The sequence below is a fragment of the Salmo trutta genome, chromosome 16 (genome assembly GCF_901001165.1).
Source record: "Salmo trutta chromosome 16, fSalTru1.1, whole genome shotgun sequence".
In the NCBI taxonomy this organism is placed as follows: Eukaryota; Metazoa; Chordata; class Actinopteri; order Salmoniformes; family Salmonidae; genus Salmo; species Salmo trutta.
Genome location: NC_042972.1, coordinates 27,400,234 through 27,424,379, shown reverse-complemented (window position 1 = coordinate 27,424,379; position 24,146 = coordinate 27,400,234). Strand labels below are relative to the sequence as shown.

General features: G+C 42.8%; 1 protein-coding gene across 12 annotated transcripts in view; it reads left to right on the top strand.

Annotated features, from left to right (window-relative positions):
* Positions 1 to 24,146, top strand: part of LOC115150452 (nck-associated protein 5-like) — a 125,387-nt gene that overhangs the window by 81,551 nt on the left and 19,690 nt on the right. For 6 of the 12 annotated variants that reach the window (XM_029693757.1, XM_029693754.1, XM_029693755.1 and 3 more), the window contains 6 exons: positions 6,197 to 6,233; positions 6,324 to 6,345; positions 12,170 to 12,304; positions 21,614 to 21,682; positions 21,873 to 21,911; positions 22,074 to 22,193. In XM_029693757.1, the coding sequence (XP_029549617.1) occupies positions 6,214 to 6,233; positions 6,324 to 6,345; positions 12,170 to 12,304; positions 21,614 to 21,682; positions 21,873 to 21,911; positions 22,074 to 22,193 (405 nt within the window). In that variant the 5' untranslated portion in view covers positions 6,197 to 6,213. Of the gene's footprint in view, positions 1 to 6,196; positions 6,234 to 6,323; positions 6,346 to 12,016; positions 12,305 to 21,613; positions 21,683 to 21,872; positions 21,912 to 22,073; positions 22,194 to 24,146 lie in introns of those variants that run through there. The other 6 variants (XM_029693761.1, XM_029693760.1, XM_029693756.1 and 3 more) reach the window with 2 other exon arrangements.

The window sequence follows — 24,146 nt, the reverse complement described above, 5'->3', positions numbered from 1 at the left end:
AGCGAGAGGGAAAAGGATACAAGGTAGTGGTCGGAGACTTGGAGGGGAGATGCAATGAGATTAGTGGAAGAACAGCATCTAGTAAAGATGAGGTCAAGCGTATTGCCTGCCTTGTGAGTAGGGGGGGAAGGTGAGAGGGTGAGGTCAAAAGAGGAGAGGAGTGGAAAGAAGGAGGCAGAGAGGAATGAGTCAAAGGTAGACGTGGGGAGGTTAAAGTCACCCAGAACTGTGAGAGGTGAGCCATCCTCAGGAAAGGAACTTATCAAGGCGTCAAGCTCATTGATGAACTCTCCAAGGGAACCTGGAGGGCGATAAATGATAAGGATGTTAAGCTTGAAAGGGCTGGTAACTGTGACAGCATGGAATTCAAATGAGGAGATAGACAGATGGGTCAGGGGAGAAAGAGAGAATGTCCACTTGGGAGAGATGAGGATTCCAGTGCCACCACCCCGCTGGCTCGATGCTCTAGGGGTATGCGAGAACACGAGGGCAGACGAGGAGAGAACAGTAGGAGTAGCAGTGTTATCTGTGGTAATCCATGTTTCCGTCAGCGCCAGGAAGTCTAGGGACTGGAGGGTAGCATAGGCTGAGATGAACTCAGCCTTGTTGGCCGCAGACCGGCAGTTCCAGAGGCTGCCGGAGACCTGGAACTCCACGTGGGTTGTGCGCGCTGGGACCACCAGGTTAGAGTGGCAGCGGCCACGCGGTGTGAAGCGTTTGTATGGCCTGTGCAGAGGGGAGAGAACAGGGATAGACAGACACATAGTTGACAAGCTACAGAAGAGGCTACGCTAATGCAAAGGAGATTGGAATGACAAGTGGACTACACGTCTCGAATGTTCAGAAAGTTAAGCTTACGTTGCAAAAATCTTATTGACTAAAATGACAAATGATACAGTACTGCTGGCTGGTGGAGTAGGCTAGCTAGCAGTGGCTGCGTTGTTGACTTTGTTAGAACGTGTAGCTGGCTAGGTAACCTCGATAGTTTCAGTACTACACCTTGTCATGATACAAAAGCAACTTTGTAGCTAGCTAACATAACACTAATCAAGACTTTCCTTTGTAATGTATTTAGTTTCTACAGTGCTGCTCGTCGGTAATAGTTGTCTACTTTTGGAAAAATGGCGTCGCGGGGGACGGAAATAGCTGGCTAGCTAACCTCGATAATTACTAAACTACACAATTATCAAGCTATGACAAAGACAACTATGTAGCTAGCTAGCTGACACTGCACTAGTCAGATCGTTCCGTTGTAATGTATTAGTATCTACAGCGCTGCTAGTCGGTAACGGTTGGCTAACTAGCAGTGGGTTTGATGATGACGAAGTCTGGAGTCTGGACAACGGCGTCGCGGCTGGCTAGCTAACCTCGATAATTACTCTAAACTACACAATTATCTTAGATACAAAGACAGCAAAGACAACTATGTAGCTAGCTAACTAACACTAACACTAAACTAATCAAGTCGTTCCGTTGTAATTTAATAGTTTCTACAGTGCTGCTAGTCAGTAGAAGTTAGCTAGTTGGCTAGCTAGCAGTGTTGACTAGCTAGCTAGCCGTGTTGACTACGTTAGGACGAAAATAGCTAACCTCAATAATACTCTAATTACTCTAAACTACACAATTATCTTTGATACAAAGACGGCTATTTAGCTAGCTAAGAAAAATTGCTCAGATCAAACAAATCAAACCGTTGTAATGTAATGAAGTGTAATATTACCTGTGGAGCGAAGCAAAGACTAATATCTGATTTGTTGTTGAACAGCTGACCTGAAGATGGCCCTGACTGCGGAGACTAAGAGCTGGATGAATTTACAAAATTTACAAAAATACTCATCATAAACGTTGATAAAATATTAAACTGTTATTCAAAGAATTATAGATGAACATTTCCTTTATGCAACCGCTGTGACAGATTTCAAAAAAGCTTCACGGGGAAAGCACACTTTGCAATTATCTGAGTACTGCGCTCAGAAAAATACACTTGGCAATACAGATACCCGCCATTTTGGAGTCATCTAAAATCATAAATAGCATTAGAAATATTCACTTACCTTTGATGATCTTCATCAGAAGGCACTTCCAGGATCCCAGGTCCACAATAAATGTTGTTTTGTTCGATAAAGTCCATAATTTATGTCCAAATAACTCCTTGTTGTTTCCGCATTCAGTAAGCTACGTCAAATGTAGGAAGCGCGGCCAAAATGTCACGACGAAAAGTCAAAAAAAGTTATATTTACGTTCGTTCAAACATGTCAAACGTTGTATAGCATCAATCTTTAGGGCCTTTTTAACTTAGAACTTCAATAATATTCCAACCAGACGATTCCAGTGTCTTGAAAAACGTTTTGGAACACAGCTAACTCTCACGTGAATGCGCGCCAATGAACTCCATGTGCTTTCCTGAGTCAACAACTTCCAACTTCCTCTGTTTGCTCTCTGTTCATCATAGACGCCTCAAACAACTTTCTAAAGACTGTTGACATCTAGTGGAAGCCTTAGGAAGTGCAAAATGAACCCTAAGTCACTGTGTTCGATAGGCAATGACTTGAAAGGACTACAAGCACCAGACTTCCCACTTCCTGGTTAGATTTTTCTCAGGTTTTTGCCTGCCATATGAGTTCTGTTATACTCAAAGACACCATTCAAACAGTTTTAGAAACTTCAGAGTGTTTTCTATCCACATCTACTAATAATATGCATATTCTAGTTCCTGGGCCCGAGTAGAAGGCTGTTTAATTTGGGTACGTTTTTCATCCGGCCGTGAAAATAATGCCCTCTACCCTAGAGAAGTTAAGCCGTTTTGCACTTAAACCCACGGGCCACGGTGGCAATAAATTAGTAAAACCAAAAGCTTACCTTAACACTGGAACTCTTCCAAGTTGTGTTGGATAGTCATAGCCAGCTAGCTAACATAGCATCCCTCTGTCTGAGCAGGGTGTTTGAGTAGGCTAAACTAGATGGCTGCATTTGCTAGCTAAGTGAAACTGAAAGTGAAAAGAAATGTGACCATCTTGCTTCTTCTTCATTTTGGAAGAAATTAATTTGTTAACTGTTCAACTATTGTCTTTCTCTCTTTGAGTCAACTACTCACCACATGTTATGCACTGCAGTGCTAGCTAGCTGTATCTTGTGCTTTCAGTACTAGATTCATGCTCTGATCCTTTGATTGGGTGGACATGTCAGTTCATGCTGCTCATAATTACTGTAAGTCTATGGAAGGGGATGAGAACCATGAGCCTCCTAGGTTTTGTATTGAAGTCAATGTACCTATGGTGCTACCCTACAAAGTGATGTTGAGCCTACTGTAGACCTTCATTGCAAAATATGATGTTTTAATCAATTATTTGGTGACATGATTATATTTAGTATAGTTTTATCTAAAAAGGATAACTTTAAGTGTTTTACTAATTAAAAAAAAAATCACTGATGAGGATGGTCCTCCCCTTCCTCCTATGAGGAGCCTCCACTGACATGCACACGTTCACCACCATGAGTCTATTTGACTGAATCTACTAAGTCTATTTGAGTTATTCTTCTCTTTTCTCTCTCTCTCTCTCTCTCTCTCTCTCTCTCTCTCTCTCTCTCTCTCTCTCTCTCTCTCTCTCTCTCTCTCTCTCTCTCTCTCTCTCTCTCTCTCTCTCTCTCTCTCTCTCTCTCTCTCTCTGTGTATATATATATATCTACACATACATATATATCTACACATACATATATATACACACACACACACACATACATATATATATGTGTGTGTGTATGTGTATATATATATATATATATGACAGTGGAGAGGAGACAGGAGAGATTGAGAGTCAGAAGGGTAGTGGGCCTGATTCGAATCCATGACTACTCTGGTAGGATATACAATACATGTCTGCTGGGGTCCACGGCAGTAATCGCTGAACCCCACCGGCCATATCGATTTATATTCTTAGCTGAATTAAAACCCAAAACCTAAGCTCTCTCAAGTCAGTCAGACATCCATCACAAAATAAGAAGGGAACAGAGCACTGATCTGCGTAAAGATAGGAAAGGTGAAGGACGGTTAGGGAAAGGATGGGAAAAGGGGATGGACGGATGGGAAAAGGGGAAGGAACTGTAGCTCAGTTAGTAGAGCATGGCTCTTGCAAAGCCAGGATATTGGGTTTGATTCCCGGGATCACCCATATGTAACAAATGTATGCATGCAAATGGCATATATTTCTAATTTATAAAATGTCTGTTCCTTGGTGAAAATGGCTTGGTGAAAATAAGCACCTACCTACCCAAGTCTGGATATACAACTGCCCTGTTTATTTTGGATTCTCAGAAAGAGGGATACATGGGAGAGGAGAAGGCTGCAGCGCCATCAATGTATTGATCCAAGCCGGTGTGTGGCACAAATCACATGTCCCTGAGAATACTTTATCTGTTTGGCCTAGACAGTGTGCGTCCCAAATGGCACCCTACTCCTTATAATAGTGCATCTTCAGACTCAGGCATGCAGCCTCGTGTTCTCTTTGATCCTTCCTTACATTAATCCCCTGTTCAAAGACTCCATTACCTCAGCTCTAAACAGCTGCATTGGACAATAAACCAACAATTCATGTGTTCTCCATCGTCATTAAGCTTTTTGTGACTTGTTCTAACATATTATTGGCATAAATATGGCTTTGTATTGCAACACCCACAAGTCTTGTTGGGTCGTTCCATGAAATCAGTCCCTTTTGGGTAGTGTAATTTGGTGGTGGTGGTGGTGGTGGTGGGGGGGGGGGGGAGAGAATCTTCGCATAATTTTAACATTGTAATTTTCCATCTCAAGAGGTTACATTTAAAAAATTACTATAGTAAGTGCCTTTTAAGTGCCAAATAAAGTATCAGAGTTGACAGGCTGATTTAATTTTCAAGGCCCAATGCAGCCATTTTTAATTCAATATCATATGATTTCTGGGTAACAATTAAGTACTTTACTGTTATAGATTTAAATGAAAATGGACAAACCTATTTCTCAAACAAGACATTTGCTAGGACTGTCTAGGAGTGGTTTGAGTGGGGAGGGGGAAACTAAAAACTAGCTATTATTGGCAGAGAGGCTTGGAACAAAAATGTTTTATTGGTCTATTAACCAATTTACCGCATGGCGATGTCACCATGGAAAGCCAAAACCACCACCCATGCGAACCTGCTGATTAGAAGCTCCTGTGTATATTGTATTTTCAAGCAGTAACTATCGGAAAATAACACGTACACTTTTACAATGTGTGTTTCATCAGCTGTTGTACAATATGATACAAAACACAGAAATACAATATGATACAAAATGCAGGAAAAATGCATTTTGACTGCACTGGGCCTTTAAATCAGCCATAAATCACCTTGTGACAGGGGGAATGGAAGCTTGTTTTGTGTAACAGGGAGGGGCAGTTGAATGCAAACTTCACAAAAAAACGTTTATTGCTTAAACATTTCTAGCGTGTCTATCTATGGGTAACAGGGTTGACAGGTGTTATGCTCGACCTGTTCAGTTGTCCCATCACAAAACACCAGAAACTTGCCAAAAAGAGTAGAACCAGCTCACTTGCTTTTACACTATGATTTGACTATTAGATGTTCAATGTTTCTTTTGGGAATTTTTCGAAAGGAATCATTTCACCATATTAAAACTAGTGTTAATTTTATGTAACAGGGTTGACCTTAAAATGAGTTTTTTTTACCTAATAAAATGAATAACTAATCACATGAAATAAATAATAATCTTCAGAAATTACTTTGTTAAAGCAACAAAAGGAACTTTATAACTTGGACAAATGTTGGGGTTAACCGAGTTAAAATCTTCCTAGACATCAGAGTGCAGAGGGACATGCCAGAATTTTTGCACATTAGCAAGTCTGTATTCATGATTTATTGGATTTTCTATGTTGTACACTCAAAAATGTGGGGTTCAACAAGGGTTCTTCTAAGTTCCTCAAAGTTCTTCGAAGAACCCCATAGGAGGTGGGGTTCATCGAGGAACCTCCTTAGTTGGTGGGCGTTCTTGCAGGAACCTAACTGCCCAACTGAAACATTTAGATTTGAAAGGACAGCAGGCGCAGGCACTTAACTGAAAAATCTCCTCAGTTTAAGGTAAGGTTTGTCCCTTGTATGACCTATATTTATATTGTTTTATGATGACACCATCTATCTTTTTATATTTGTGACAATCTTTCTAAAACAGAAAATGGACACAATTCAATGGATATCAATCAACAGAGGTAAGAATATGTAGGCTATGAGAACATGTTGAGGCTAGCTGTATTGCGTGCAGGTGATTGAACTGCTCACTTTTGTGTCTGTATCTGCAGGTGTACGAGGAGGCATAAAAAGGTATGTAAGTAGGTATTGGTATGTAATGCAGATCACATTTACCATCCTCCTCCCTTACCTCTTCAGTGAATATCCCATAGGCATTATGGACAAGGTATGTGTATGAACCATTATCAAAACAGTTTTTTTTTATTCACATTCACCACAAAAAGTTATGAATTCTGTCGTGCATCTTTTGTTAATCATCTATATAATGACTTTTTGGGGGGAATTCCCAGACTTTACCCTTCCTACACCTGAATATAACAGGAAACCTGTTCAATCACCATGCACTGCAAAATCATTCTGGCTATGGATACGGAGAACATCACCACATTAACATCAACACGACAGAGGATATACCAGTTGGACTTGGGGCTCTGCTTTGAGTTTACCTCATATTTAGATTTTTTTTATTCTGCTTTGCCACTAAAATCATAATAAACACTGAGAACTAAAATATTGTCATTGTTATATGTATTATTATTAATAATAATAATAGGGGATGGGGGGGTAGTTCAAAAATGAATCCCAAAAGGTTCTTCAAAAGGTTCTTCAAAAGGTTCTTTGAGGATCCATTAAAAGGGGTTCTATGACAACCCGTTTAAAGGGTTCTCGGAAGAACTTATAAGGGTTCCCCCACAGTTTCAATTTGAAGAACCCCTAAAGGATACTCAAGGAACCTTTTCTTTTTAGAGCGTAGATATTAAAGGGCACTTCATTAAATATAACAGGCTTTTAAAATTCAATATTGGTGCACAATTTCTACTCAAAATATCAAAGGGATGCAAAAGGGACTCATTTCGTAAGAAAGCTATTTGAAATAAGGCTTTACCATCACTAATGTAAATCCCATACAGGCCAGAAGAGGGCTGTCTACCCCACATACTTCACTCTTCAGATCCTTCTGCCAGTACTGAATAGGTCATTTTGGATGGGCAGAGAAAGAGGTTAGATAAGGGTGGAATATGCTTTAATTTACCGCCCATCATCTGGATACAATAGAGCGATTGGTTTATGTCCTGAGGGAGCGGGCCTTCCCACTAAAGCACAAGACTGGGGAGGAGAAAAGGCGGAAAATTCTAAGTGAGATCCTTGGTACTCTGACGTCACCCCATTGAAGTTGAAATTTAAAACGGTTAGGGCTGGGGTTAGGGTTGAGGGTATGGATGTCCCAAGGAACTCGCTTAGCATCAACCAAGAAAAGACACAAATGTTATATTTTTTAACATCAAAGTAGGGCCTAAATTTAGAGCTAGGACTAGACTAGGAAGTGTTAGGGAATCAAAAGGACAGTCTTCCTCTATTCCATTAAAATATATATATTATTTGTTTGTATGTGTTTTTAGGTCTATTGTTTTCATAATTCCCATTCGACATTCATTACATATCCCTAACTGAAGCCCTGTTAATGTTCTTTCTACTGAATACCTTTATTGTTTTCCTTATCAATGGTTATGTTACATGAGACCTCACCTTTACAAGGATAGTGATCGATGGCTTAGAAATAAAGGACTCTGAAGCCTTTGATGGACACGGTCTTAGCCTCGTACGTACCATCCTGATCTCAAGAGCTTACATTCTGTTTTGTTACAGATCTGTGTAGCGAAACAGAATGTACGTTTGTGAGATCAGGATGATTCATACGAGGCTGAGTCTGGCGACTTTGTAAAACCACAGAGCTTCTGATGCAACAAGCGATGAGTCTCGGCGCCTCTCGCTCAGCCATGGTCGACCTGGAGAGCAAAATAAACTGTAATGTCTAGACGACCATCCCCTGCTTCATTCATGTGATCGCCATACGTGTGCTCAGAGGTGTTAAAATAGATACGTAAAGCTTTTTATAATTCAGCCTCCGCGTTCTTCATTTAAATCTCAGTTTATCCTCTTTTCATTGTCACTATCACTATTGAAAACAGTCGCCGTTACCAAAAGCAGAGTGAGTGGAAAGGTGAAATGTAGTTGAAAATATAAAAGCCTCTTTTTAATTATCACCCTGGAAAGAGTGTAAAACCATGACAAATCCCCATGAGATGTTGTTATTGTGTGGAGTGACATTATTACCAACTGTGTCCCCAACCTCTCTCTTACTATGGTAACAGTGTTCCAGACCATGTCCCCAATACTAAGCTCCGGGTTGACGTTTCCCTCTAGGTATAGGTCCCCTCTCCCAATGCTAACCTTAAAGGGGCAATCAGCAGTTGTTAATCCATTTCTGGACTTATAATTTAATTATATGTATCCATCGATTCTTGAATAATATTACTTATAAATGCTTCATGATCTTAGTTCAACTGTCGTACCCCATCAGAACCCAAAATACAAGCTTGTTTTACTCCAATGTTTGGAAACAAAGTAAATGTAAACAAACACTGCCTCAAAATATGGTTAAAACTATTTTTATATCATGGATGGTCAGTCCTTCATCCATAGAAAAACAATGGCAGGCAGTACGCTTTGTTCTTTTTTCAACAGCTGATTGCCCCATTCACCCCTTAGCTGGAAAATGTTAAAGGATTAGCTTCTAGGAGCAACTTCACCCAATGCCAGGTATTCCCAAACTGGGGTAGGGTGAAGGGGAACGCGCAATGCTGTCGGGGGTACGCCAAATAAAAATGAGATTCACATTTTTATTTTTATTTTTTTCTTCACATTTTCAAACAGTCCATTTATATTTTCCAACGGGGCTATACATTTGAGTGAGGTTTTTTTAACGCCTGAGTAGCCTCGTTTCACTGCCAAAAATAACATTTAACCACCTAGTGTTCAGCGAAATAACAACACAATGTCAAATACAGGTAGCCTAGTCAAATAATTAACATCCAGTCACATTCTGTTAAAGGTCCACAAAGCAAACACATCCCTGGGGGGGTCGTCTTTTCAGTTCGCTGCAGCTAGCGACTGGAACGAGCTGCAACAAACACTCAAACTGGATGGTTTTATCTCAATCTCTTCATTCAAAGACTCAACCATGGACACTCTTACTGACAGTTGTGGCTGCTTTGCATGATGTACTGTTGTCTCTACCTTCTTGCCCTTTGTGCTGTTGTCTGCGTGCCCTTTGTGCTGTTGTCTGTGCCCAATATTGTTGGTAGCAGCACAAAACATGGTACAATGTTGTGTTCCTACCATGTTGTGTTGTCATGTGTTGTTGCCTTGCTATGTTGTTGTCTTAGGCCAATCTTTATGTAGTGTTGTCTCTCTTGTCATGATGTGTGTTTTGTCCTATTTTTATTTATTTATTTATTTTGTAAGTCCCCGCAGGAGGTCTTTTGGCTTTTGTTAGGTCGTCATTGTAAATAAGAATTTGTTCTTAAAAAACTTCTTAGGGCTAGGCGTCCCACTAGCGGGACAATTTCCGGTGAAACTGGAGGGCGCGCAATTCAAATAAATAATCATAAGAATTATGGATATTAAACATGTAGGTACATACAAGTGTCTTATATCAGTTGAAAGCTTAAATTCTTGTTAATCTAACTACACTGTCCGATTTACAGTAGCCATTACAGCGAAAGCATGCCATGAGATTGTTTGAGGACGGCGCCCCACATCAAAATATATTTCCACCGGCACAGGTTTCATAAATTCACAAACAGCGATTAAATATTCACTTACCTTTGAAAATCTTCCCCTGATTTGTCATCCAAAGGGTCCCAGCTATAACATGTAGAGTCGTTTTGTTAGATAAAATCCTTCTTTATATCCCTAAAAGTCAGTTTAGTTGGCGCCATTGTTTTGAATAATCCACTCGTTCAACATGCAGAGAAAGGAATCCAAAAATCTATCGCTAAACTTTGTTAAAACAAGTCAAAATACGTTTCTATTGACTCCTCAGATACCCTAAAATGTAATCAAACTATAATATTTCATACGGAAAGAAGTATGTTCAATAGAAAACCGATATTAGCAGGTGCGTCTTGTCTTCCTTGGGAGCCCAAACACGAATTTCCAATAGTGTGTCCTAGTACTAAAACTCCTTATTCTTACTCGTTTTAGAAGAAACCAGCCTCAAACCTTGAACATAGAGTGCTGACACCCTGTGGAAGCCAATGGAATTGCATACTGGGAGCTAGATTTCATTATTTCCCTATACTTTCCATTGTAAGAGCATGGGCTCTCAAAAAAAATAAATCTGGTTGGTTTTTCTTTGGATTTTCTCCTACCATATCTATTGTGTTATAGTCTCCTACATTATTTTAACATTTCTACAAACTTCAAAGTGTTTTCTTTCCAATGGTACCAATTATATGCATACCCTGGCTTCAGGGCCTGTGCAACAGGCAGTTAACCTTGGGCACGTCACTCAGGTGGAAATTGAGAAAGAAGGACCCTAGCCTGAAGATTTATTTTAATTTAATTTTAACTGACTTGCTTGGTTAAATAAACAAAATTAACCGTTACTCTCTCGTGGGAATTCCACTAACGGCCCCGTATGAAGCCAAACGTAGCTGCTGCTCATGTTCTGTACTGATGCTGCAAAAGCCATGACAGGGAGACATAGTGGAGTGGTAACGCGAGTGCAGGCAGTTGCTCTTGACGCAACTTGGGTACACTGCAGCATCCACCGAGAAGCTCTTGCTACCAAGGGAATGCCTGACAGCTTGAAAGACGTTTTGGACACTTTGTTAAAGCAAGGCCCCTGAACTCTCGTGTATTTTCTGCACTGCAATGATATGGGCAGCGACCATGTAACGCTTTTACAACATACAACATGTGCTGGTTATAAAGAGGCAAAGTATTGACATGTTTTTTTAAATTGAGAGACGGCTTAAAGTTTATTTTACTGACCATCATTTTCACTTGTCTGACCGTTTCTCACACGACTGGCCTATCTGGGTGATGTTTTTTCTCGCCTGAATGATCTGAATCTAGGATTACAAGGACTCTCCGTAACTATATTCAATGTGCAGGACAAAATTGAGGCTATGATTAAGAAGTTGGCGCTCTTCTCTGTCTGCATTAACAAGGACAACACACAGGTCTTTCCATCATTGAATTATATTTTTGTGTGCAAATTAACTCATGCTTACGGACAATGTCAAATGTGATATAGCGAAGCACCTGAGTGAGCTGGGTGCGCAATTACGCAGGTACTTTCCTGAAACGGATGACACAAACAACTGGATTCGTTATCCCTTTCATGCCCTGCCTCCAGTCCACTTACTGATATCTGAACAAGAGAGCGTCATTGAAATTGCAACAAGCGGTTCTGTGAAAATTGAATTTAATCAGAAGCCATTGCCAGATTTCTGGATTGGGCTGCGCTCAGAGTATCCTGCCTTGGCAAATTGTGCTGTTAAGACACTGATGCCTTTTGCAACCACGTACCTATGTGAGAGTGGATTCTCGGCCCTCACTAGCAAAACTAAATACAGGCACAGACTGTGTGTGGAAAATGATTTGAGACTGAGACTCTCTCCAATACAACACAACATTGCAGAGTTATGTGCATCCTTTCAAGCACACCCTTCTCATTAACCTGTGGTGAGGTATTCACAAATTTCGATGAACAAATAAGGTTTTATATGTAAGATGGTTAAATAAAGAGCAAAAGTATTGATTATTATTTGTGCCCTGGTCCTATAAGAGCTCTTTATCACTTCCCACGAGCTGGGTTGTGACAAAAACACTCACTCATTCTTATGTTTAATAAATGTATCGTATAGTGTCTGTGGCAGGCTTACAATGATGGCAAAAAACATTTGAGAGTGCGCTGCCCCTGGTGCTAGAGGGGCTATGCAGCTGGAGGTTGAATATTTGGAGGGGTACGGGACTCTAAAAAGTTTGGGAACCACTGCCCTACACCATTACTAACCGTAACCCTGACGTCCTTTCTGCACCGCAGGTGGTGATGGAGTCTGAGGAGCCAGAGCTGAGGGAGTGTGATGAAGCCTTTGAGTCAGATGAAGGCAATGTGGAGTCTTACCTGGAAGAGCCAGAGAGCAGCAGGGAGCTCCTGGAGAGGCTCAAGGAGCTGGAGGTGAGGCCCAGGGAGGGGGAATACAGGGCTCGTCTAGGCTATATCTCATTTTGTCTTTCTTTGATTCCTCGCACCCTGTCTCCTCACCTCCTTATCAACTGTATTGGAGGAGAAGGTTCAAGGTCCCTCCCCTCTGACCTTCTTCTTCAATGGGTTTTGAGAAGGAGACAAGAAGAGGATTAATTAAGAAAGAGCTCAAGTCTTGACCCCTGGAGCTGTTGACCCTCTGGGTACACGCCTTTTCTCATTTGGGCAAAAGTCCGTCTTCCACCCTCTCTCCTCCGTCCTATCTTCTTCGTGACCCAGAAACCGATAAGTGGTCGAGGAGAGTGTCAATTAGGCGAACGGAAGAGTGTCTTCCCCTCCTCGATGGCCACTTTTCATCAAGGATAGTCATGTGCATCCTACCAGAGTGCTTCACCGAAGAGTTTTGAAATCTGCCATACCCCCTTTGAATTCGTTTTTGTTTTGTCGGAGGAGAATAGCATGCATACATTTAAAAACAATATGCTACTTATTGTTTTATCTATAAAATGTCTTGCGCAGCTAACTTCCTTTGTTTTTATCACTTTACACATTTATATTGGGATCCACCCCTGTAAAAGTAATTTTCCTGAGTGAAAATTCATTCAACACATTGGCATACAGTCTGGTGAACTTGGATTGGTCCTGAATTGGTCCAGAATAATAACGATGCTTAAAACAGTCACTCAATATTACATCACCCAGTACTTTTGAATGATCTGCAAGTGGAAGAGTCTCATTTTCGTCCATGTTCCTTCCTTGCCGCCTCTCCTCGATTACCTTTGATATTTTTCAAAAGGAGGCAAGAGAGGACACAGGAGTTGAGCAAATCCAGTTGAGAAAACACCCTGGAGACTGAGAGCTGCATCAGACAAAGCAATCAATGAAAACGAATAACCGTTTGCAACATTTGATTGATGCAGTTGGTTGTTTTGACTGATAGCTGCACCTGTCAAAACGATCACCTGCTTCAGTCCAAACAACCAAACTCAATCAAATAATTAAAGTATTTGATTAATCCTAGGGATGGAGCAGCCATGATACTATTTACTATTAATATCATCACTAGTACTTTATTATTAATGTTAGTAGAATTTGTATTTCACTATTTCAAAATGTATGCCAATTTGATAGATGTGAACCTGAAACAAGTGTCTCAGTGTAGGAGTGGATCAGGATCAGTTTTGCCTTTTCGGTCATAATGAATAAGATTACATGGACTGGGAGGACCTCCTAGATCAGCACTCCTACTCTCTGAGACTCTTGATACATACAGACCATGATTTCATGGCTATGCATCTGACTGTATCATAGTCCACCAGGTGTCTCCCTCCTCCTGTGAAAGAAGCAGTTTTGAGTCTATCATGGCAAGTGAATATGTCATTTTATATGCTGAATGATGGTATTGGATTTGAATGGTTTTGTCAGTCAAGGATCATTTCACTAATTAAAAATGTTTGTTTCTTCTGGTGATTAGGGTATTTTGGAAGGGATGTTTGGCGAGTCGGGGGCCACTTCGTATGACTTGCATCCACTCTCCTTTCAGCTTAGTACCGAGACAGATATCCAGTGCTTAGTTTGTAAATCGGGAGGTGCCGGAAGAAAAAGTGATCGCGAGAGGGGGGTAAACTGGGGAGTTCTGAGGTACCGGAAAGCATGAAAAAAAAGAAATCACCTTTCTAATAAAGCATTGCATACAAATCATCACATATGCATAGTAGAGTAGAGGCACTTACAGAAGTTGCACACATGGGGGAAAAAATGTGTGGCCTAGGGTCTGGGAAATTTTAGGCCTTTTTATAAACACATTTAGTGCAATTCTACATCATTTTACATGACTGGAGACTTTAGCATAATATTTTTTTAATGCCGCTGTCACAGATTAAGTCGTATGGGAGAGAGAAGGACCAAGGCGCAGCGGAAGTGTGGACACTCATTCTTTTAATTGGTAAAAGGCAAAGCATCCACCGGAAAACAAAACAATAAATGATACTCACACCATGGACAGTCTCACAGGCTATGCAAACGCAGTGCAAGAACAACCACCCACAACCCCAAAGAAAAACATACACACCTATATAGGACTTCCAATCAAAGGCAACTATACACACCTGCCTTCAATTGGAAGTCCCAATCATCCACACAAACATTCCCAACACAAACATGCCACGTCCTGACCCCAAAACTAAAACACTAGCTCCATCTGCTGGTCAGGACGTGACAGTACCCCCCCCTCAAGGTGCAGTCCCCGGAATGCACCTACCAACAGAAAAACACCAACAAAAACCCCATAAACAATAACCCCTAAACAATAAGGGAGGGAAGGGAGGGAGGGTGGCTGCCATCACCGACGGCACTGTGCTACACCCTCCCTCCCCAACCCACCTATCCTGGAGGTGGCTCAGGTGCAAGCCGTTCCTGGCTGTCGGGGCAGTCTGGCAGCTCGGGGCGGTCTGGGCAGTCTGGCAGCTCGGGACGGTCTGGGCAGTCTGGCAGCTCGGGACGGTCTGGGCAGTCTGGCAGCTAGGGGGCAGTCTGGCAGCTCGGGACGGTCTGGGCAGTCTGGCAGCTCGGGACGGTCTGGGCAGTCTGGCAGCTCGGGACGGTCTGGGCAGTCTGGCAGCTCGGGACGGTCTGGGCAGTCTGGCAGCTCGGGACGGTCTGGGCAGTCTGGCAGCTCGGGCCGGTCTGGGCAGTCTGGCAGCTCGGGACGGTCTGGGCAGTCTGGCAGCTCGGGACAGTCTGGGCAGGTCTGGCGCTCCGTGACAGTTCATGGGCAGTCTGGGCCGCTCCGGCAGTTCAGGGCAAGTCTGGCCGCTCCGGCAGTTCAGGGCAGTCTGGCCGCTCCGGCGACTGTTCAGGCATGGCGGGCAGCTCCGACGACTGTTGACTGGCGGGCAGCTCCGACGACTGTTGACTGGCGGGCAGCTCCGACGACTGTTGACTGGCGGCAGCTCCGACGACTGTTGACTGGCGGGCAGCTCCGACGACTGTTGACTGGCGGGCAGCTCCGACGACTGTTGACTGGCGGGCAGCTCCGACGACTGTTGACTGGCGGGCAGCTCCGACGACTGTTGACTGGCGGGCAGCTCCGACGACTGTTGACTGGCGGGCAGCTCCGACGACTGTTGACTGGCGGGCAGCTCCGACGACTGTTGACTGGCGGGCAGCTCCGACGACTGTTGACTGGCGGGCAGCTCCGGTGACTGTTGACTGGCGGGCAGCTCCGACGACTGTTGACTGGCGGGCAGCTCCGGCGACTGTTGACTGGCGGGCAGCTCCGACGACTGTTGACTGGCGGGCAGCTCCGACGACTGTTGACTGGCGGGCAGCTCTGACGACTGTTGACTGGCGGGCAGCTCCTGCCCCGTCACACAGCCCTTGTGCCCCCCCCCTAAAAAATTATTGGGGGTGCCTCTCGGTCTCCCAGTCCTCGCCAGCCTTCTTCCGCTGCTTGGTCCTGTGTCGGTGGGTGGTTCTGTCACAGAATAAGTCGTACGGGAGAGAGAAGGACCAAGGCGCAGCGGAAGTGTGGACACTCATTCTTTTAATTGGTAAAAGGCAAAGCATCCACCGGAAAACAAAACAATAAATGATACTCACACCATGGACAGTCTCACAGGCTATGCAAACGCAGTGCAAGAACAACCACCCACAACCCCAAAGAAAAACATACACACCTATATAGGACTTCCAATCAAAGGCAACTATACACACCTGCCTTCAATTGGAAGTCCCAATCATCCACACAAACATTCCCAACACAAACATGGCACGTCCTGACCCCAAAACTAAAACACTAGCTCCATCTGCTGGTCAGGACGTGACAGCCGCGTTCAAAACAACTGGGAAGTCGAAGCTGGGAAATCGCCGACTTCAGTGCATTCAAGACAACTGGGAAATTGAGAACTAGCTCTGACTGGGAAAATTTGTTTTTAATGGTCATCCAACTCGGAATTCCAAGTGGGGAACTTTGGCCTCTTTCTAGAGATCAGACTTTCCGACCTGAAGATCACTGACGTCATGATTCAACCTCGTTTTTTCAGAGTTGCCAGTTGTCTTGAAAGCACCATAATACTGCACAAGTGATCGAAATGACAGGCTACTTTGACACTGACAAACTGAGAATCTGAGATCAATAAAAACGACCTTTGTCTTGAATCCATCAATAGCCTAGGCCTAGCTGTGTGGAGACATATTGTAGGATACAATCTGAGGAGGAAATTATAGTCCTAAAAATGCTTTCCAGTTTCACTGACTCACCCAATGATGTGCAGCTCATTCGCTGGTGATGGCTGATGCGCTCCTGACAAAAGAGTAATATTGCAGATAGATTGTAGCTTACATCAATGTAATTGTCTGCATAATTTCCAATCCCCCATATATTTTTGGGTAAATATATACAGTAACAGTCAAAAGTTTGGACACACCTACTCATTCCAGGGTTTTTCTTTATTTTTACTATTTTCTACATTGTAGAATAATAGTGAAGACATCAAAACTATGAAATAACACATATGGAATCATGTAGTAACCAAAAAAGTGGTTACCTCATGAAGCTCGTTGAGAGAATGCCAAGAGTGTACAAAGCTGTCATCAAGGCAAAGGGTGGCTACTTTGAAGAGTCTGAAATATATATATTATATTTTGATTTGTTTAACAATTGTTTGGTTACTACATGATTCCATATGTTATTTCATAGTTTTGATGTCTTCATTATTATTCTACAATGTAGAAAATAGTACAAATAAAGAAAATCTCTTGAATGAGTAGGCGTGTCCAAACGTTTGACTGGTATTGTGTATATATAAAAAAAATCTTGGGTATCTTAATTTCCACAATTAACAAATAATATGTGTAATAATGTAGGCAGTTCATGTGAAGGATTGTTACATATAACCAGGATTTCCATTACAAAATGTACCTTTTTGGCAAGTAATTATTATTTTAGCAAACAATTATTGTGATTCATCCTATATTGTCCCTAACATAATTACCCCATAGCAACAGATATGGGACACACACACACACACACACTCATACACACTTCCCACCCTTCCCCCACAAACAACCACAAGCTCAGATGTTCAACAGTTGTTCCATCCTTGAGCCCAACTCAAGAAAGGACTTGATGTGCAAATGCATATACAGTTGTAGCTGTTTGAGATGGCATGCAAAATTGAGCAAGAATGGTCAGATTTGATTAACCAATGTAAAGTCCTAGGTGATGGAGCTCAGATATACCCCCTTCCCCTGAAACACACACGCTGGTCCTCCGTTGTGACCATTTTCCCAAGCATCTCTGTGCAGTCAGACATTTTATTATTTGGTGCCACCAGGGCCACAATTTGCCCCCTCTCTGATTTGTCTGAGTGTGACCCCCTCCCCATGGGTTACTGCAGCTAGTGTTGCCAGCACTGCCACTACCTGGGTGGGGTCACCCCACCGGAATCCTCACCGGCTAGGTACAAGGTTGTCAAGGTTCTCATTAGTAGCTTTGAGAAATTCCTTGTATATTATGCTCACCCAGGCCTCTCGAATGGCACTGCGGTCTAAGGAACTGCATCGCAGTGCTAGAGGCGTCACTACAGATCCGGGTTCGTTCCCAGGATGTGTCGCAGCAGGCTGCGACCGGGAGACCCATGAGATGGCACACAATTGGCCCAGTGTCGTCCGGGTTAGGGGAGGATTTGGCCGGCCGAGATGTCCTTGTCCCATTGCGCTGTAACGACTCCTGTGGCGGGCCGGGCGCATGCACGCTGACACGGTCGCCAGTTGGACGGTGTTTCCTCCGACACATTGGTGCGGCTGGCTTTCGGGTTAAGCAAGCAGTGTGTCAAGAAGCAGTGTGGCTTGGCAGGGTCGTGTTTCGGAGGACGCATGGCTCTCGACCTTTGCCTCTCCCGAGTCCGTATGGGAGTTGCAGCAATGGGACAAGACTGTAACAACCAAATTGGGGAGAAAAGGGGGTATGAAATTATTTCAAAATATTATGCTCTCCCATCAGGGGGCTTTGGCTACGTAAGTCCAACCCTGGCAGGCTCAGAACCTTCAGAGGGTGGTGCTGATTTAGTAGGTCTCTGAATAGAATTAACGAAGAGGCAACTCGAATGAACTTTGATCCTGTTTATTCAAATTTTTACATTGCAAATAGTGACAATTCTTTTTCATGCCACGAGAGCTACCGGATCCAGCCAAGTAGGTTTCGGAATGAAACAGTCCAAAACAAAACAGAGGTGCAGGATCCGGCTCAAATTAAGCACTGCGGATGTCACGCGACTGAATAACCTGCAGCTTCTCTTAGGCCTTTGCTTTATAAAGCGATCTAAAAGGCTCTTCTATTAGAGCCTTAAGTGCCTGTGTTAATTCTCCTAACTCAGCACAATGGACCCTTGCGGCACTTTTTCAGGTGTTGTGAAAAATGTTTGTCTCCCAGCTCTCCTGGCCATCATCTCCTGAGCCCTAGTGGCAGAATGAGAGGTGGGAAAGAAAGTGCTTTAAAACACTTTTCTCAGAGCACCTGTTTGAAAATAGTGTTTAGTGTTTATAATCATGCCACTGTGATGGAGAGGGCTCTTAATGTTACTGTGGTTAAATTCCCTCGGCTGAGGCCTTACAGCACTTATGTTGCAGAATCAGGCCAAGGTCCTCTGCCTTTGCCAGCCCACACTTTGTATAGAGGACACTATTGAAACGTAATACACATATTGCTCTCAGATTGGATAGGTGAGTGACAGATTGAGTTTCACACGTGACATTAGGATCACACACATACATGAACACACATGAACACACACACAGTCAATTCCATACACACACTCTACGAAGATGAATGTCACACACTCTCCCTGTCCCTACTGTATACACATGCAAACACCTTCACCCTTAGCGCAGCTGCGTATTGATGTGTGAATCAGGCTGTAATTACTGCTGCGTCTCTTCCCTGTGCTGGAGTTTCTCTGGGTAATATCTCTGTAAATATATTCATTGTGATCATCTTGTTCTGCTCACTGAGGGCCCCACCACGCTCAAATCAGAGGCAGAACCAAATCTCAATAAGATTATACAATGACCTGGTAGGTGCTACAGGTCACTGACCACCAAAACGGAATGTTTTTAAAACCGTTTTTCCCCCCGCAGCAGTCAGAACCTTGAACTCCATTCACTAGCCCCCCCACCCCCTCCCTATGGCTGCTCTAGGTATCCCAGACTTTATGGATTGTTGATATTTAGGAATTGTGGTGATGCTATTCTAGCTGATTGGCACATTTGTGAATGTAAATCCTGTATATGTCAGTGGAGGCTGCTGAGGGAGGACGACTCATAATAATTGCTGGAACAGAGCGAATGAAATGGCATCAAACGAAACCATGTGTTTGATGTATTTGATAGCATTCCACTGATTCCTCTCCAGCCATTACCACGAACCCGTCCTCACCAATTAAGGTGCCACCAACCTCCTGTGGTATACATTAAATGAATGTGGGTGAATGTTTGTTGTATGAGGTGAGACTGGGATATATATATATATATATATCCCAGTCTCACCTCATACAACAAACATATATATATATATATATATATATATATATATATATGTAAATTAGTCACTTCAGAGCTACAGTACTGTAAACAAATACCACCAACCTCGGTTGCATGGCAATAAAGTATCTTGTTTACAATGGTGTAAAGTACTTAAATAAAAATACTTTAAAGTACAACTGAAGTAGGTTTTGGGGGAATCTGTACTTTACTTTTTATATTTTTGACAACTTTTACTTCACTCCTAAAGAAAATGATGTACTTTTTACTCCATACATTTTCCCTGACACCGAAATGCTTAGCAGGACAGGAAAATGGTCCAATTCACGCAGTTATCAAGAGAACCTCCTTGGTCATCCCTACTGCCTCTGATCTGGCGGACTCACTAAACACAAATGCTTAATTTGTAAATTATGTCTGAGTGTTGGAGCATGCCCCTGGATAGCCATAAAAAAAAGAGATAATTGTGACGTCTGTATTTCTTAATATAAGGAATTTTAAATGATTTATACTTTACTTTTGATAATTAAGTATATTTAAAACCAACTACTTTTAGACTTTTACTCAAGTAGTATTTTACTAGGTGACTTCCATTTTTACTTTGAGGTATCTTTACTTTTACTCAAGTATGACAATTCGGTACTTTTTCCACCTCTGCATGTTTATCTCTTTAGGAGGTAGGCTATCCACAGTCCAAACTGAAAATCTTAGAAACAATGTTGCATCTGAACTGAACTGGCTTGACTTGCCCACACACTCCCTCTTTCTATCTTACACACACACACATACCCTCCACTTGAGAATGCAATGATTTCTGACTAAGCGACAGTCATCGAGCCTCAAGCTAGACTGTTTGATTCCTATTCTACTTCGAAACCTCGTAGACAAGCAAATCGAAAACTCTGTTTTCTCTGCTCGGTTGCGATGGGAATCGATAGTGCCAAAATAATTTGGTCTCCTGTCCTCCTTTTCCCCTCACCATCCACCATTCCCTGATCATTGAACACTTGGGCCCATCACAGCTTCTGTGACGCACTGTAGAGGGAGCGTTAAATGTGTGACTGCTGTTTTGATGTGCAATCACTGGTGGCTTAGGTGCCTCTGTTTCTATGAAGACATGTTTTGTTCTTTCGCACCTTCTCTCCCTCTATTGCATCACTCCCTTTTTATTCCAATCAGCACGTTGTTCTTTCTCATTCCTCCTACTAACTCTCTGCGTCTTGTCTCTGTTTCCCTCCTATTTCAATCTTTCAGAATTGATCTCTCCTCCCCTTTGTTTCAGTCCCCCCATCACACCTTTGATTTCATAGTTGCCGTGTTGACACGTTCCCGCCTTTGATCATGGCGAATAAGACATTGGCAGGATTCTCTTTTTAATGAGTTCACCAGTTTACACCTATTACAGCAAGGATATTTATCTATATTTTTTATAAACGGTCCATGTTCAGATGTATCAAACCCCTTTGGAGATCTACCTAATCTTTTGCTCTTTCGTTTATTCTTTCGTATTGTCAAATTCTCCATGGGGACGATTGTGAAATCAACTGATTTGTTCATTCTCGGCCACAAAGAAGCTTGCTCTTCTAGGTGTAGACATTGAAATGCACTGTGATCATATGAGACGGGTGGGGATGAATCTCCCGCGGTTGATCTTTGTGGTCAAATTTATGCTTTCGATAGATGTATGTAATTGGACTCTCTCTCTTTTCTCTAATGTCTCTGTCCTTTCTCTCTCCTTTGTAGGCTGAGAATTCAGCCCTGGCCCTTGCGAATGAAAGCCAGAGAGAAGCCTATGAAAGGTGTCTGGATGAGGTGAGTTTCATATAGAGAAGGAGAAGGTCATCCTGACAGTGTCACACTATGTTTTGTCTGTCTCTGTAACCACTACATAAGTTCTCAGCTTTTATACACTGCTAAGTTTACTACTCTTAAGACTCCAAAATCATTCTCCATTTGTGACCAAAGACTGTAGTAAAGATGACTTTAATTCTATCTTTTTCAGGTGGCCAACCACGTGGTACAGGCCCTTCTGAATCAAAAGGTAAGACATAGTTCATGAAGACGAATCGATGACGTTCAGACTCAACAGTCTAACAAGATAATGAGCAGTTATTTTACACAACAAGTTTAGTGCGTGCGTGCGTGCGTGCGCGTGTAAATGGGAAGGTTTGATGATTTGTTTTGTGTGTGTGTTTTGTTCTAGGACCTGCGGGAGGAGTGTATTAAGCTGAAGATGCGTGTGTTTGACCTGGAGAGACAGAACAAAACCCTGACTGAGCTCTTTGCCCAGAAACTACACCCCCAGGCCAGCCATCTGCAACAGGTACAGGATGTGTTCTGTGTGTGTGTGTGTGTGTGTGTTCATGAAATAGATTTCTCTGTGAAGATTTAGAAATTACGCATAAATTAACAAGTTGCTTTTCATTTTGTTTCAATTGCTTAGTTTTTGCAAAACTGTAATGAATTTGACAAGATAAAGGATAATTAGGCATGACTTAATTATCCGCCGAAATTGTTGCATCCCCTATTACTAGCCTATTCAACCTCTCTTTCGTATCGTCTGAGATCCCCAAAGATTGGAAAGCTGCCGCGGTCATCCCCCTCTTCAAAGGGGAGACACTCTAGACCCAAACTGCTACAGACCTATATCTATCCTACCCTGCCTTTCTAAGGTCTTCGAAAGCTAAGTTAACAAACAGACCACCGACCATTTCGAATCCCACCGTACCTTCTCCGCTATGCAATCTGGTTTCCGAGCTGGTCATGGGTGCACCTCAGCCACGCTCAAGGTCCTAAACGATATCATAACCGCCATTGATAAGAGACAATACTGTGCAGCCGTATTCATCGCCAAGGCTTTCGACTCTGTCAATCACCACATTCTTATCGGCAGACTCAACAGCATTGGTTTCTCAAATGACTGCCTCGCCTGGTTCACCAACTACTTCTCTGATAGAGTTCAGTGTGTCAAATCTGAGGGTCTGTTGTCCGGACCTCTGGCAGTCTCTATGGGGGTGCCACAGGGTTCAATTCTCGGGCCGACTCTCTTCTCTGTATACATTAATGATGTCACTCTTGCTGCTGGTGATTCTCTGATCCACCTCTACGCAGACGACACCATTCTGTATACTTCTGGCCCTTCTTTGGACACTGTGTTAACTAACCTCCAGACGAGCTTTAATGCCATACAACTCTCCTTCAGTGGCCTCCAACTGCTCTTAAATGCAAGTAAAACTGAATGCATGCTCTTCAACCGATCGCTGCCCACACCCGCCCGCCTGTCTAGCATCACTACTCTGGACGGTTTTGACTTAGAATATGTGGACAACTACAAATACCTAGGTGTCTGGTTAGACTGTAAACTCTCCTTCCAGACTCACATCAAACATCTCCAATCCAAAGTTAAATCTAGAATCAGCTTCCTATTTCGCAACAAAGAATCCTTCACTCATGCTGCCAAACATAGCCTCGTAAACCTGACTATCCTACCAATCCTTGACTTCGGCGATGTCCTTTACAAAATAGCCTCCAACACTCTAATCAGCAAATTGGATGCAGTCTATCACAGTGCAATCCGTTTTGTCATCAAAGCCCCATATACTACCCACCACTGCGACCTGTATTCTCTCGTTAGCTGGCCCTCGCTTCATATTCGCCGCCAAACCCACTGGCTCCAGGTCATCTATAAGTCTTTGCTAGGTAAAGCCCCGCCTTATCTCAGCTCACTGTTCACCATAGCAGCACCCACCCTTAGAACGCGCTCCAGCAGGTATATTTCACTGGTCACCCCCAAAGCCAATTCCTCATTTGGCTGCCTATCCTTCCAGTGCTCTGCTGCCAATGACTGGAACAAACTGCAAAAATCACTGAAGCTGGAGTCTCATATCTCCCTCACTAACTTTAAGCACCAGCTGTCAGAGCAGCTCACAGATCACTGCACCTGTACATAGCCCATCTGGAAAAAGCCCATCCAACTACCTAATTCCCATACTGTTATTTATTTTATTTATTTTGCTCCTTTGCACCCCAGTATCTCTACTTGCATCTAGCACTCCAGTGTTTAATTGCCATATTGTAATTATTTTTCCACAATGGCCTATTTATTGCCTTACCTCCCTTATCCTACCTCATTTGCACACACTGTACAGTTGAAGTCGGAAGTTTACATACACTTAGTTTGGAGTCATTAAAACGTTTTTCAACCACTCCACAAATGTCTTGTTAACAAACTATAGTTTTGGCAAGTCGGTTAGGACATCTACTTTGTGCATGACAC